Raw genomic sequence first — 16,716 nt, 5'->3', positions numbered from 1 at the left:
TGGCATTATACCTCTGATCTGGCATAAGTACCTCGCCTATTATTTAATGTACAGAGAAGACGTGTCTGTCTGTCTCGCTTGCAATATATGCCTATTGCCTCTCCATTGTACTGCGATGCCTGTTTTTGCTCTTAAACTCAATAAAACATATTTGAAATTAAAATAGAAGCTACTGAGTGGGAGGAAAAACCTGTAAAAATGCCAATTGTGGTCACCGTGAGGCTTTAAAAAGTGGTTATTCAACATGAGGCAAGATCCAATTCACATTTTTGAATAATTACAGTACAAAAAATCTATTTTCTGATGAAAGAATATGACCCCGAACTTTCTCCAAATGGTCAGTAATGGTGATTTTTTAATGTTAAATTTTTTTACTGTAAAGGACTGTTGGCTGTGAATTATCACTTTTGGAGTTAAACAAAGTGAGTTTAGAGTCATTTCCCTGCCCAAAATCGGTCAAAACAGGAACTTCTGAGTAGGAGGAAAAATCTTTATAAATGGCAATTTGGTAATTGTGAGGCTTTAAAAAGATGTTATTCAACATGAGACACAATCTACTTGACATTTTGAAACATAGTTTGTACAGTCCAGAACAGCTGCATTGACAATGTCACAGTCGCCTCTTCAGAACCTCCTGACATCGGTTAGCATTGTGTCTCCTGGTAACCTTCGAGTGGCATATACTCTCTCCCCTCTGCTTGCAGGTTCTTCAATCCCAGAATCCACTATTGAACTCCACCGGACTCCTTCACAGTCTTCTCCAGAAGCATCTTCTTCAAAGTGATTTATTGTTGTCTACTGCAGGTTCTGACATTCTTCACCCCTATGCACCCAGCTTCCCTGGTGTAGGTAACCTGGTTCCTGGGGCACCCACAGGTGGGTGAGTCTCTAACCTTCTGTCTTCCAAAGGGTTTCTTTGGGGTCCTCCAGGAAGGGTCCATTTTATTCCACAATGTAACTGTGACTTGCCCATTTACTTCTATTGGGCACACAGCTGTGTTTCCACTCTGCACACAGCCTCCGTGGGGTTCCTGGGTACTTACCTTGGGTGGTTCCCTGTGTCACAAGCTCCTCAGAACCTTATGGTCTAAGTCCAAATTTTCTTTAGCGGTTCATATTCAACTTTCTTAATATATGGTTTGGTCTCCTCCTGGAGACCACTGTATTGTGTGCTATTTACCTGATTGCTTTTGAAGTATTCTTATGTATTGTGAAGATATCTCCAGGTCGGAGATAAACCAATGGGATTAGTGATTGTGTTGTAATAAATAGACAGATTTATGCTAAACACTGTGTGGTTTCTTTTCATCTAATTTACACTAAAGATTAAACTGGTAAAACAAGCGGCTTAAAACTCCTTCAAGATAAGCCTGAAGGCTGTTCTCCACAAGCTACCACTTAGAGACCTTCTAGGGTTATCAAAGACCACTAAAATCATCATAAGGGTTGTCTGGATTAGTGCAAGGTGCACCACTTGTATAAGTGTGCACCATATACTGAGCCAGCCTCCTGCACACATAGCACAACTCTGATTTGCTTTGAGATACTTTCCAACGCAAATCCTGTTTTGCTTTGGATAATAAATCCCACATTAACGCTCTACGATTCAGAAAAGGGGGTGGTGATGAACAGAGTGTCTGAATTAAACAGACCACTCTTACCCAGTCCAAAGATCAGGGCTTGATCCATCACCGTTATTTATCTCACTGCCCCATCCCAGCTCAGAACCTGGCTATATGCAAATCAGTCTGTCCCTGGCCCAGTGCATCATGGGAACAGGGCAGACTAAACTACCAAGCCAATTCTTCACCAGAAAGGAGACAAGCTACCGGGGACCGGTTTCTGGCATTTCAGCCGTCTTCGGCCCGGCTTGCTTGAATCCTGATGGAGCAGTGAGAAAGGGACTCATGTCTGAGTATACCCTGCCACACCTATAGTGGCCAAAAACGATTCAGAAAAGGGGGTGGTGATGAACAGAGTGTCTGAATTAAACAGACCACTCTTACCCAGTCCAAAGATCAGGGCTTGATCCATCACCGTTATTTATCTCACTGCCCCATCCCAGCTCAGAACCTGGCTATATGCAAATCAGTCTGTCCCTGGCCCAGTGCATCATGGGAACAGGGCAGACTAAACTACCAAGCCAATTCTTCACCAGAAAGGAGACAAGCTACCGGGGACCGGTTTCTGGCATTTCAGCCGTCTTCGGCCCGGCTTGCTTGAATCCTGATGGAGCAGTGAGAAAGGGACTCATGTCTGAGTATACCCTGCCACACCTATAGTGGCCAAAAACGATTCAGAAAAGGGGGTGGTGATGAACAGAGTGTCTGAATTAAACAGACCACTCTTACCCAGTCCAAAGATCAGGGCTTGATCCATCACCGTTATTTATCTCACTGCCCCATCCCAGCTCAGAACCTGGCTATATGCAAATCAGTCTGTCCCTGGCCCAGTGCATCATGGGAACAGGGCAGACTAAACTACCAAGCCAATTCTTCACCAGAAAGGAGACAAGCTACCGGGGACCGGTTTCTGGCATTTCAGCCGTCTTCGGCCCGGCTTGCTTGAATCCTGATGGAGCAGTGAGAAAGGGACTCATGTCTGAGTATACCCTGCCACACCTATAGTGGCCAAAAACGATTCAGAAAAGGGGGTGGTGATGAACAGAGTGTCTGAATTAAACAGACCACTCTTACCCAGTCCAAAGATCAGGGCTTGATCCATCACCGTTATTTATCTCACTGCCCCATCCCAGCTCAGAACCTGGCTATATGCAAATCAGTCTGTCCCTGGCCCAGTGCATCATGGGAACAGGGCAGACTAAACTACCAAGCCAATTCTTCACCAGAAAGGAGACAAGCTACCGGGGACCGGTTTCTGGCATTTCAGCCGTCTTCGGCCCGGCTTGCTTGAATCCTGATGGAGCAGTGAGAAAGGGACTCATGTCTGAGTATACCCTGCCACACCTATAGTGGCCAAAAACGATTCAGAAAAGGGGGTGGTGATGAACAGAGTGTCTGAATTAAACAGACCACTCTTACCCAGTCCAAAGATCAGGGCTTGATCCATCACCGTTATTTATCTCACTGCCCCATCCCAGCTCAGAACCTGGCTATATGCAAATCAGTCTGTCCCTGGCCCAGTGCATCATGGGAACAGGGCAGACTAAACTACCAAGCCAATTCTTCACCAGAAAGGAGACAAGCTACCGGGGACCGGTTTCTGGCATTTCAGCCGTCTTCGGCCCGGCTTGCTTGAATCCTGATGGGTATGCATCACACAAGTGACTCAAACCCAGGGCAAAGCATTAGTAAATCTCGGCCTTAGGTTCTGGGGAGCTGTAAAGAGTAGAGATGAGACAGTGAGGACTGGAGTGTGTGAGTGAGGGAGGCAGAGACGAGCGGCGGTGGTGGTAGAAAAATGGGTATGAGTGAAGAGGTGTCACTTTGACAGAGAGAGTGACTGATTCATGGAAGGAGCTGCACAGCACTACACATCTTCCGATGGACAGATCCCAAGAGGAAATAAGGGGGAACTGCTGTTAACAGACAATGAGAACCAGTCTAAGACGGAAGGTGCTCCCTCTCATAATTTTCCTGTTAAGGGAAACCACAGGTGCAGTGACATGGACAATCAGATGAGGAGATAACCTCATCCCCAAAGGTGTCTGTCAGGGTGAGTTGTGAAAGTAACACCAGAGCAGCAGATGAGAAAGCAAGCCATCTGTGATAAAACAATGAATGAAATCGGTTATGCCTACAAAATGCTTCAAGGCACCTCATCTTTGCTGAGCGAGAGGGATCTTCTTACTCCTTTAATACAGGAGTGCAGCACTCCTGAGTTCTATTTCACAAGATAGAAGAAAACAAAAGGATATATCTTTGTGCATTGTCCTTAACAGAACACTTTCTTTGCATGTGTATTTCAGGGTGTAGTGGGAGGTCACATACATTTTGACATGTTTATTGTTCACTGTCACCTTGAATACATAAATTATATGATGCACAGTCATAAGGATAACACTTGCATGGAGCAGTCTAGCAATGTTAAGGCATCTTTTTGACAAAAGGAGTGGGTGAGCAGGCAATTCTGAAACTGTGGGTTTTATTTGGTAGGGGTTGAAATTAAGGCCAGATGTCCATTGCTCTGGCTGGCAAAGTGGTAAGGCAACAGTTTCGTGCTGCGTTCCTGCATAAGCATAATTGTGCTGACTCATCTGACCTGACAGATACCGCACAAGGAATTTTGATCAAAATATTTCCTATTTTTCAAGCAAATGCTTGCAATTCCAGACTATTCTATATTGGAGTTTGAAAAAAACCACTGCTCTAGTTACCCAATAGGGAGGAGTGCATGCTATTGACATAGAAGAATGAAAGACTGAGCCAACTATGTCAAAATTCCACTCTGACTTGAATTTTCAAGCATATCTCTGAGGCAGGTGTTCAACCTACCAAGCTACATTAAGGGATCACTAGACTCTTGGGGCCCGTTTCACAGAACTAACTTAAGACAAAATCCTAAATGTACTACTTTTGGTATTCACAGAATGCACTTACACTTTTGGTATTCACAGAATGGATTTACGACTACTAACTTTATGTCCGCACTCGGGCCGGAAATTCCGGCCCGGAGGCGGATCTTCTGGCTTGGAGGTGGAGCTTGCGGCCTGAAGGTGGAGCTTCCATCCCAGAGGCGGAGCTTCCGCCCCAGAAGTGGAGCTTCCGGCCCAGAGGTGGCGATTTCACCCATGGCTAAATCCCCACCTCTGAGCCGGAAGCTCCGCCTCTGGGCCGAAAGCTCTGCCTCTGAGCTGCAAGCTCCGCCTCCAAGCCAGAAGCTCTGCCTCCAATCCAGAAGCTCCGCCTCCAAGCCGGAATTTCCGGCCCGAGTGTGGACGTAAAGTTAGTAGTCGTAAATCCATTCTGTGAATACCAAAAGTAGTAAGTTTAGGATTTTGTTTTAAGTTAATTCTGTGAATCGGGCCCCTGGGGTGCTCCACAGCCATTCATTTGTTCTTGATGTTCACACCGCATCTGGCTCAGATGTCTGTCACAAGGTGCCTGGAAGCAAAGGGGTTTAATACCTGAGCAATAGAGGCATAGAAGGACAGTATATGCGCGATCACACTTTCTTCGCAACATCTCAAGGTTGCCCATCTCTCTGCTGCCTGCCTAGGGTCTGCCTGTCGACCACCATAAAAAAATAAATTGCAAACTCAAAGTCAAGCAGGCTCCAGGCACGTAATCACAGAAGAAATTTAGGAGCAGGTTGCTTGTATAATATCTACGCTGGTGCAGGGCAGGCTGCCTCTCCTCCCAAGCCCTGGTGCTGCTGCGCCTCTGATAGACACAAACCTACAGTTGAAATATTAAAAGAGACAGGAGAGCAGTCAGTCCAAGGCACCACACAGTTTTGTGTGAGCCTCACCCCTTTCTCTGCTCATCAAAGGATGAGGTGTGATCAGAGATTCTAGCTGCTCCCACCATATCCTGTGATGATTTGGGAAAGGACCATCCTTACTGATTGACATCAACCACAAGCAGCACAGGGTTGAAGCTTAAAGCGCCCAGGTTGTGTTCAAATAATGAGGGTGATCTGTGTCACAGGAATGTTTGAAGCACATAGGCCCTCAAAAATGTGCGACGTGACACATGCACACTATTGCATGTGCCTGTCAGAATTGCCCTTACTGCCTGACCTTCGTGCATGGTGATGGACTTTATAGTAAAGTGTGAGAATGAAGACAGTAAACCATGTGGGGCAAAGCCCCAAAGCCTACATTAATGAACCGCCACTGATATGAAGTTAAAAATAATACATCTGTCCTTCCCTGTATTTACTTACCTTGATCACACTTGACGTTACAATTACAAAGAATATTCAAGAGTTTGTACACATGACTGTTTCTCACAATAACACAGCCAAAATATCAACTTGCCCAAATAGTGTATGCACAAGATCGAGTGTCTCAACAAGGTGAAGGTAAGTATAAGTAGAGAAGGATAGATTTACTATTGTGTGTGTGCAAAAAAGGCTGGAACCACCCAGCATCTATGCTCCCTCATGGCACATGGTTCAAAGCATACACTTAATGCAAACAACATGATTACAGTCTAGCCTCTAAAGTGATTTTAATCTGTACAGATAGAAATCAGTGCATTGTGTCCTAGTGGAAAAAACACAGAAGTCAGACAATAAAGGTACTTTGCATAGATAGATAGAATTTTCAACACGAGTTTCTTTTAACACACAACTCTTGTTCCTTATAAGGGCAGTTCACCTAAGCCAAACAAGTATGTGGGTAAATGATGCTGACAGCGTTTTAAACTTATTTGTAGTATTGACTTTGGTTGGTAGGGACACTTGGATGGATTGAGGCCGCCAATTTGGGTCTGTGGTCCAGTTCCTACCTCAAACAAGTGAATGAGGGACATGGCACCTAATGGGATAAGGAATAAGTGGATGCTTACTTGCAGAGTCCAAATGACCCAAGGAGTAAAACCAGGTGTCAATAAGCTCTCAAGGGGAACTGCATTGTGCACTGTCTAGATCAGTTATTGGATTGTTGCAGGCTCATGGAGCAGTTTTATCCTGCTGGCAACTGTTGATACTTGGGCAAGCTTGTGTCAGACAATTCCAAGTCACTCAAAGCATACTCATGGAAAATCAATATCTTACAGGCGGAAGCCGGCAGGGTAATCAGGCAGGAGCAGGATTAACCTGCTGGCTCCCGCCTGTGAGATATTATTCTTCTACGGGTAATGGCAATTCACTTAAGCTAGTCTAATTTTGTGCCTAAATGAGTTTGATGGCATTTTGAACTCACTTGTAGTATTGAGCTCCCGTCAGACCAATGACTGGCAGGTACACCTAGTTATTATAGTGTTGGCACCCGCTTGTGAAATATTATTCTTCCACAGGCATGGTTTGACCGACTTGTACTGTCTTTCATGTGCAAATCTAAATATTAACTGTTAAAGGTGAGCTAATACCACTTTGGGAGCCTCCAGTAATTCAATCACTAATCAGACAGCACCCAAGGTAGTGCCCCTTGGGGGGTTAGTGACATGTGGCCTTACTTTTAGGGCCATTCCTTATCACATTAGGCACCACATAACTAATTCACTTGTTTGAGGTCGTAACTCAACGACAGACCCAAATTTGCAGCCTTAGTCCAGCCAGGTGCCCTTGCCAACTACTGTCCTAATCAGAACTAAATACTACAAATGGGTTTCAAATGCTGGTGACTCCATTTAGACTCAAACTCATTTGAGTTAAGTAAATTGCTATTATATAGGACGAGAGTTTTTGTATTAAAAGAAGCACGTTGAAAAGTTTTTGTTTTTGTCTATGTACAGCATCATTATTGTCTCACTTCTAAGTTTTTTTCAATGGACACAATGCACTGATGTCTGTCCACTTAAAACTGTATACAATGTATGTGCTATTTGAAGGATCATGTTTAAACTTTTTTTCATTGTCTGTGCAGACTAACATCGCTTAAGAAGCTAGACTGTAATCTTAATCTTATTCTTTGTGTTAAGTTTGTGCATTGAATTGCTTCTCTCTGCTAAAAAGATTAATGTAGCTGTATGAGTTCCAGGTGAACCACTGGACTTTATATATGATACTTGCTCAGGTTCCCACCTTTATGAGGGCTGCTTTTGTTTTGTATTGCGCCCTCCTGGCACACAGCACGCTCTTTAATAACTCAAACCCCCTCTGCCCCTTCATAACCTCTACTCACCCCTTCGAATTGCCAATGTTTTTTGTTTTTGCTTAGTGAAAATGTGCTCCCTAAATTTCACCAACATAAAACATAGGTAGAGCATGGCAGCAGCAGTTTACCATCTCTCACGCAATGATCAGTTGCAAGACAAACAAACGCAATGTATGTTACTCACATGTGAACACAGAACATGATCAGTTGTAGAGTGAGGTTGCCTCTGTGGAGAAATAAAGTGCTGGTGATAGCCAGTAGTTACAAAAACTATTGCCTTTTCCTGGCTTCTTTATAACGGAGATAAAAATTTAAAGACCATGGGGCAGATTTACAAACCCCTTGCAACACTTTTGTGCTGCAGTTGCATCACTTTTTGTGACGCAGTGGTGGCCTAATCAATGCGCCACATTGCAGCCCATTTACAACTTGATAAACCTAAGGAGATATGTCACCTTGTAAAGCCCTGCATCACATTATACCTGCGCCAGTGCCCATGTATGCAGGGTGAGTGTTTCCACCTGGGAAAGCCTCACAGAAGTGACACAGTGAAATCTACAAGATTTCACTGCACCACTTCTTGGACGCCATTGCGTCAACACAGCATATTAAGAATAGACCTCCCCATGCATTGCTGGAGTTGCGTTGTGCTTGCAACACAACTCCAGCAATGCGTTCCTTTTGCACTGACAGATGCATCAGATTTTCTGACGTATCTGTCAATCCTTGCACCATGGTGCGCCGTATTGTAAATACGGTGCGTCCATGGTGGCCCAAGGGTTTCGCACGCAGGCACAGGGTAACTGACGCATCTATACAGATACATCAGTTTCTTGAAAAGAAGCCTCAAAGACATCACTGAGTCAGACCAACACAATACTAAAACAATTTCAAAATTAATCGAAGTTTTCCTAAAAGTATTCCTATAAAAAGTACACTTTTCAGTAACAATGAGAACGCAGCACAATGGATCTATCTCAATTACTTTATTTTGATTGTAGGGTTCATTTTTTTCACTTTTCTTTTGAGAATATTGCCACTTTGTCCATGTTCTTTACAGATATTTGCAAAAGTTTCTCTTCAATATCGAGAAGATTACACAGCGTTTTTGAAGCACAGATACATTTTACTTTTAAATTCCCATTAACATTCATGTATGTAAATGTATCTTCCGTGAATATATGCGGTTGCAGAACTTCAGGATGGGAGTGAGCCACTCCTGAAAGGTCATGCCCAAAAAACTTTCAGTTTATGTAAATATTCTTTCTTACTGAAAGTTCAAGGACAGGTTCACACTTTTGCATTCATTGCATGTAAACAGTGTTAGTATAGAGTGCTACCTAAAGTTTATGTCTCATCCGATACAATTGAGTACATTAACTCTGAACAGTTTTTGGTGAGGTCAGTTATTTCACTGACCAGTGACCACCTCCTCTTAACTTAACTTTTAGGCTGTGTTGGAGTCTTTATAATCAGTGATAGATTTCCCACAAGTTAATATTATTAAGGTCCTAATTCAGATACCAGTGGTAAATGAAAATATCCCAAAATTTCTGAAGAAAATTCAAAAAACGCAGTAGAATTAACTGGCTGAATTCCGTCAACAATGGGGGTGTATAGTGACGAACAAACGGCTACTGGATTTTACTCCATATTTATACTTTCCTCTTGAAACCTTATCGGATTTTCAGCCACTATAGAACTATAAATCAGGTCTTAGACAAGTAAGTACATACATTGATTGAAAAGAACCCAGATCCAAAGCGCATGAGAATGGTTATCATCAACACATATATCCGTTGTTTCTATAGAAGACAGCTCGAGCGACAACATCATTGGAGTAGTCTTGGCTGTATGTGCCACTATCCACATTGGGGTAACTTGTAACACTTCCAGGTCCAGCATTGTAGGCTGCAATCCCACCTGAAGGAAGATAAAACAAGGACAGATTTAGCAGTAACAGTAAACCGAACTACTGTGAGCATCGTTAGGTACTTTCGCACATACACGTTTAGGAGTAACATTCTAATAAGAGAAATACTCTAGTGTCACTAACTAATCATTTTGTGCAATAAGTTTTGGCTGATGGCCTTATACAGACCAATATTTCGAGCACCAATGCAGTCTGTTTTTCTAGAAAGCCAACAAGGAGCATACCCCGATGATGAAGCACGCCACCTTTGGGTGGATGAAGGCTGGTACTCCACATAGCTAACACTTCCAGTGACCTACTTGGATCAAGATACCCAATATACTATCTAGGACCCCTAGAAGAACAGTGGGCCATATTATCAAGAAAGGGCGATACATTATCGCCGCTTTTATCGGTAGGAAACTGCTGCTAAAGCGGCGATAATGGGCTTGATAATATGCCCTTGTGAATTCCTATAGAAGCCCAGGTTAACACCGGAATCTGGGCTTCTATGGGAATTCACAAAGGCATAATATCAAGCCCATTATAGCTGCTTTAGCGGCAGTTTCCTGACGATAAAAGCGGCGATAATGTATCGCCCTTTCTTGATAATATGGCCCATTGTACTTTATTAACATTAAAGAAGAAGGACCAAAACTTGCAAAAGTCATTGCAATAGTGTAATTACAGTTCATAAAATATAGGAGAGACTTAGTAAACTTACCACCAAGAAAGAAGTTAAGGATTTATTTTTTAAAATGTCATTTAAATGAGGTGTATTGTAATAATTTCAGGAGCATTTTACTCTAACAGTACACGTGTCTTAATCTTCCAAATATTCTACACCTTTTTGAGACATTGGTACTTGGGGTTGGCACAGATATCACAGATTCCAAATTTAGGAAACTGAGCTTTGCTTATATAACACAGATTATACACATTCTAGTTTACATCAGTTACACAGATATTAGTAGAGATGCAGGCGTCACACAACAATGTGTTCCCAGAGTTTGCATATGCTTTATAAGCCTTGAAAGCAACTCCTCAGGTTCTAAAGATCTTCTAAACTCAAGCCTCTAATCCATCCCTCTGGTTACAGTTATGCAAAATTATACTCCAAAAATCAAACCTATTACACATGTTAAACAGATCTTTCGGAGTCGAGCTCCGGCATTAATTCTATCTCATAAAGCTGCACATATCTTCAAGTTAGATATATGACTCAACCAATCTTACACACTCAACCCTCTAACAGCAGCTTTGTTCAAGAAGATCTTGGGATGGAGGGCTGCATATGCCATTTTATTAATGTATAAATGTGCTCAAATAAGATATACATGTGTGAGGAATAGTATACAAAGAAGATGTAAATATGCACCGAACCCCACTCCACAGACCCCCCAGGATATAGTGGCATGGATTAGCAAATTTAGCTGCACAAATATGGAAATTTAGCGCTATTTTTGCGGCACTTTATTTTACTCATAATCATTCATTTTCAGCCTGAAATCACGAAATCCTTGAGGGTCTGTACAGGGAAGCCGACTGCTATGATATGGCACAACATAATAGGTGTATTTGTAGGGCACTCATTCTCTCCAGAGGTGGTCTCCTAGTGCTACTGAGAGTAAAGGAAAATGTGTTACCCAACTCACTGGTAATGTTCATCAAAAATAAATACATTTAATTTTAAAGGAATAACAGTTATGCTAACCTCACCTGAAAAGAGCATTTCTAGCTTTTGCCTTGAGTAAACCTTTAACTGAATTTTTTCATGCATTTGTTTCGCCAGGCTGAACAGCAAATGTGCTTCTAGACAACATGGCTAAAAGACCTTCACAATGACAAGACTAATAGCTCAGGCATTGACTGCGACCTATTGGTGTTGCCAATGCTTGTTAGGTCTGTTGTCAACCAAGACCTTTTGTATTTCCATGAAAGATTTCTCAAGGAATACATAGATAAGCATACGTACATACCGGGACTTTCAATCAGCCGTCCTCATCCACTGGTCTGGTTTAATATCAATAACATTTTGCTTCTGCCCACCCCCAGCTTACAACAGACCAAAGGGTTAGAACATTTCAACCATTGGCTCCCCTCACTTTGAGTGAAAGCATTTTTTCCTGTGTACAATGTGCACATCTGCAACAAACGTAGCCTACTTCAGTGCCATGTACTGGAGACAAAAAGTGTCAAAGAAATCATTTACCCTTTTAGGTTTTAATTCCTTTTTAATCTTTACCTCACAGGGAACTGGTAGCCTCCCAGACATCTTAAAATGATTTTGGTTATAATTTACCACTAGCATACCACACCAAAATGCACAATGTGTTAGTTTCTTGAAACGATAAATAGAATACTAAACTATTGCAAATGAAACAATCCTTGGCAGAGCCAGACATACTAGCTTTGCCAACTGCACTTCAGAACAAAATTCGAATTGGGAAGAAATAGTTTCAGGCTGCACTTCAGGAAACTGAGCCAAAGTGCACAGAGCTCCTTAGGAAGTGATGTGGAGAGCAAATTGTTTGTGTTCTTCACGCCAATGCGCATGGAAGGTCGCCAAGGTATGAATACATTTCCAGTTTTTGAATCCTTGTTATTCTTTCTTTTAGCTGTTGGCAGATGAAAAACGCTCTCCACTCTTCTAAAATAAGAACTAGGCTGCCCTACCAAAGCGTGTAGCACCTGTTATTGTTCCATGAATCCTAGGGGACTCCAGCGTACTAGGAAACACTTGTGACCAGCATTGCCTGTGTCCTCTACCAGCCTAGAGGGTGGGGTTCTACGGTGCAGCTCATTGAAATGTCAAGAAGCTCCTCCTGGCATAAGACTCTGCAGCCAAAGTTCACCCTTAGAACTTAATTTAGAGTTTGAAACTCAGATACAGTTTACACAATCAAAACGTACAATTACTGGATTGTTCAGTCAACGTTAAATCTTTTTTTAAATGAATATCATTATTTACATTAATATCAAACAGTAATGTGGTAACACACAAGCTTTATTTTACAAAAGTGCCGATTTTGCGGGCATTTTTGGAAAGCATCAGTAGTATTTTTACAAAAATGCCGATTTCGCGGGCACTTTCGTAAAAATCGCGGCATTTTTACAAAAAGTGCTGATTTCTTGGCAAACGGCGAAATCGCAAAATCCAGGAGGGTCTGACTCCATGTTTCAAATGTTTTTAATTCTATGGGAAATTTACTCAAGTGTGACAGCACAGAACAGCTGGCAAAGCTGCTGCGCTGCATTGTGTCAACGAGATAGTGAACAACACCAGTATATCCAATAAGATATAATGCTGTTTTTTCTCCCCCACTGCTGTGCGCCAACACACACACCCTTGCACTATAGAGCAAGGAGGTGCCCCTGGCACCATGGAGCAAGGATGTGTGGATTCTGTCAAGCATAGATTTTGTACTGAAGGTAGCCCTCCTAGTACAAATACTATGCGTTAATACGTATCCTGCTTTGTATGCATGCTGTACAACACAGCACACATGAAAGGTTTGAAAAGCATGGAGAAATTAAAACATTTCTCCTCTGTTATTCCTGCCTTGATGAGGTGTAAGGTTCTGGTGCAAATCACTGTGTAAAATTGTACGTAATAGGGATTTGCATCAAAAGCCATGGGTAGCTGCATGGGAACGTCCAAGTACCACCCATGGCACGTCGCCTTGACACAAAGTACTTTGAGATACCCATCTTTCAATTGCAAATCCTGATTTTAATTGAAAGTAAATTCCACAGCATGCTTTTGTGCTGGATTTGGATTACAAAGGTAAAGCACTCCAGTGCAAAGTGTTAGTAAATCCATGCCCTAATGTTCAAAATACATTTATCCGCAGACAAAACAGTACCATTTGAGTTTTCAATATTGTGGTACAACTGCAGCTTAGTAGAGTTATTAGACATAGTCTCTGTGGTTCTCCTTCATTACACCTGAATAAAACGTTGTTCAGCTCTTAATAATTCTTAATACAGATGTCACATGGGGCTAAAAACATTTCTCTGCAAAATATATGCATTGAAATCCCACATCACCTGGTCTTCCCTTGCTAAAAAATACATTAAAAGAAATTAACAGTTATGTTTAAGCAGGCGTTCATATTATATGGGGAGGAGTGTCGTAATAAGACAGATAGCTCAGGCAAAAAGTTTAGAAGACTCTGGTAGGGGACCTCCAGAAAGACTGGGCCCTGTACCCGAGCCTACTTTTTCCATTCCATAAAACATCTCTGACTTGAGGTTTGCCTTGTTCCCCAGAGGACTGCACTGCTTCTTGAGGCCTGCTTTGTTCTCCATAAGACTGCCCTGTTGCTTGAGGCGGAAAACAGCATTTACAGTGCTGTTAAAACAACACAATGCTATCACAACATGGTCGTTACAACGACCGCATTGTTACGACGCAATACCTTTACATCGCAAGTCATTACAATGACTTGCTGTAGAGGGCGGTAAGGTATCGGATATGAAATCCAACACCTTACCTGCTGTTGTGCAAACTGGAGTAGGAAAAGTAAATAATACTATTCTTGAGTCCAGTGCCCCCCTACAGCAAGTCGATGTAATGACTTGCGATGTAAAGGTATTTTGTACTAACCACGCAGTCGTTGTAACAACTGCGTTATAAAAGTACGCGATGTAATTCCATGCGTTGTAACATGCTATATTCCTTGAGGCCTGCCCTGCTCTGTGAGAAAGCAGACAAAACCTGCTCCCTTCATCCTAGGCTACCTGAGTAACTCCAAGGATCAGGTGACTCTGCTACAGGGATCCTCGCATGGCAGTGGAGACCATCCACAACACCAGCCCTGTTCTTCGCACTACATCGATGACTATTCATGATGTTCTCCCTGCTCCTCGCAGCCTTCTCCACCACGAAGTGGACTTTTTGTGATGGACTTTTAGAAGGTACCTTTTTTAGTGGGATTAACCTGGTCTTGTGATCCGGCCTATGCTCCATTATGGTTGGCCTGAACTTGTGACTTTCCTCCAGACTAGCACGACTAGGTGACTGCGAGTGGCACTTTGTACTTTTAGGAGCTATACTTATCTACAACTTTGAAACTTAATATCTCTGTTTCTATTGATTGTATTTGTGTTGCATTGGTCTCATTTTGTTTATTGAAATTTACACTGTTATTCAAAAAAGTTCTTGGGTTGTGTTTTTACCTTATTACTGTGTGCTGCATAGATACGCTATGCCTCTATGTTTTAAATCTGACTGCTTTGTGCCAAGCTACCAGAGGGCTAGATACAGGTTAACTTAGTGACTTTTGTGGTTGACCCTAACAAGGATAGTGGATGTTGTCTAAGTCGGCTGCCATTCCCCTCAACCAGTAACCCACATCCTTCAGATATTACATTGATTTGATGGATAAATTAAAACATATTAGTCATTGCAGCTACCAGGATAGAAGAGGTAATCTAAAATAATCAATGTTTTTAATTGCAGATGGGAGTTTTCTCAGTTGTGGGTATGGTCTTTTATAAAGCAGATCTGATAACCCTACAAGTATGATCACCTTCACAGCAAATTAGAACATCATCCAAAAAAATAAACTGGTTCCCAAGCTATTGGATGTATTTATTTATGTGTTTTTCTATTTATTTGAATGCATGAATGACTTCTTTAACTTGGTATAGCACTGTAATTCTTAGAGGTGCACCAATGCTTATTTAGGTTTGTTTGGGCTAAGGACTAGGCCAGGTGACCCTCCTGACTCGCTCAGAGGCGGTCGCTCCCCACGCTCCCTGGACCCTGGTATCGTAGCGCTATTACGCTCCATCTGTTATCGCTCGCTCTGCCGGAATTGCCTTTGTAAAATTGTAAATTGTTTGTGCTTGTTTACTAGATCGTAGCACTTCATTGATGTAACATAGCTCTCATTGCCCACACTGTTATGGTACGATCATTGAAGTACATTGTATCCCACTGATCGCACTGCTTGATAAGTCATCTGTGCCCAATTGTGCCTCTGCCCATTTCAATCTCGCCCTGTTTCGCTTTTGCTTTTCAGCCATTTTGCTGTTGTTGTGCCTCGTAGCCCGGCCCTACGCCCCGCTCCCGCCTCCCAGCTGCTCCTCCCTCGCCCCACCCCTCTCCACTATCCACTTATGACAGATGGCTCTGCGAGCAGCGTTCACGCGCTGCGGACGCGCCCCATGTGCGCCGAAGGTGTGCCAAAGGTAAGCCCGTCTACGCCCGTTCCGCGCCTGGACCGCGCCCAGCGCCAGACCCCCTGGCCCCCGCAAAATCCACTCCAACCGCATAACGTACGACGCCGCAACCCTCTCAGCACTTAACCCCGGTCGTCTCCCAAACTGCTACCAAGCCGCCCCAGGACATACCCATGGACCCTTCACCTGCCACTCCTGCTAGTTCGACTGCATCAAGACCCATACCAAATCTACAAACTCCAAACAGAGCTCCGACAATGACCACCTGAAATGCATCCTACTCAACACCCGCTCGGTCCACAGACACGCCATTGACCTTTGGAACCTACTTGACACCACATCGCCGGACGTCGCCTTCCTTACAGAAACCTGGATGAACGCCTCATCAGCTCCCGACATCGCCATAGCCATTCCGGACGGCTACAAGATCATCCAAAAAGACCGCACCAACCAAAGTGGAGGAGGCATCGCCATCGTCCATAAGAACACCATCCGCATCACGACCAATTTCGACGATAACCTCGCTACCGCCGAACACCTTCACTTCCAGATCCACACCGACCCTAAGACCACACTTAGAGGCACCCTCATGTACAGACCACCAGGACCCCGCACACAATTCAGCGAAGACATCACTGACTTCATCAGCCCTCACGCCCTCCCCTCCGAGGACTACATCCTACTGGGAGACCTCAACTTCCACCTGAAAAAGAAAACCAACAGCAACACCACCACCCTTCTGGACAACCTGGCCAACCTCGGACTCGAACAACTTGTTGATACCCCCACTCACCTGGCCGGGCACACGCTCGACCCAGTCTTCACCTCCAGCAAGCACATTTCCTTCAACCACACCACAGCTCTCCATTGGACGGACCACAGCTGCGTTCAC

General features: G+C 43.3%; 1 protein-coding gene across 2 annotated transcripts in view; it reads right to left on the bottom strand.

Annotated features, from left to right (window-relative positions):
* Positions 1-8,694: 8,694 nt before the first annotated feature.
* LOC147698063 (lysozyme g-like) overlaps positions 8,695-16,716 on the bottom strand; it is a 171,939-nt gene continuing 163,917 nt past the window's right edge. For both annotated transcript variants that reach the window (XM_086934732.1, XM_086934731.1), the window contains one exon: positions 8,695-9,646. In XM_086934732.1, the coding sequence (XP_086790858.1) occupies positions 9,507-9,646 (140 nt within the window). In that variant the 3' untranslated portion in view covers positions 8,695-9,506. The remainder of the gene's footprint in view (positions 9,647-16,716) is intronic.

This window comes from Lissotriton vulgaris, chromosome 8, assembly GCF_964263255.1.
Source record: "Lissotriton vulgaris chromosome 8, aLisVul1.2, whole genome shotgun sequence".
NCBI classification, from domain to species: Eukaryota; Metazoa; Chordata; class Amphibia; order Caudata; family Salamandridae; genus Lissotriton; species Lissotriton vulgaris.
This window is presented reverse-complemented; position numbering and strand designations above follow the sequence as displayed.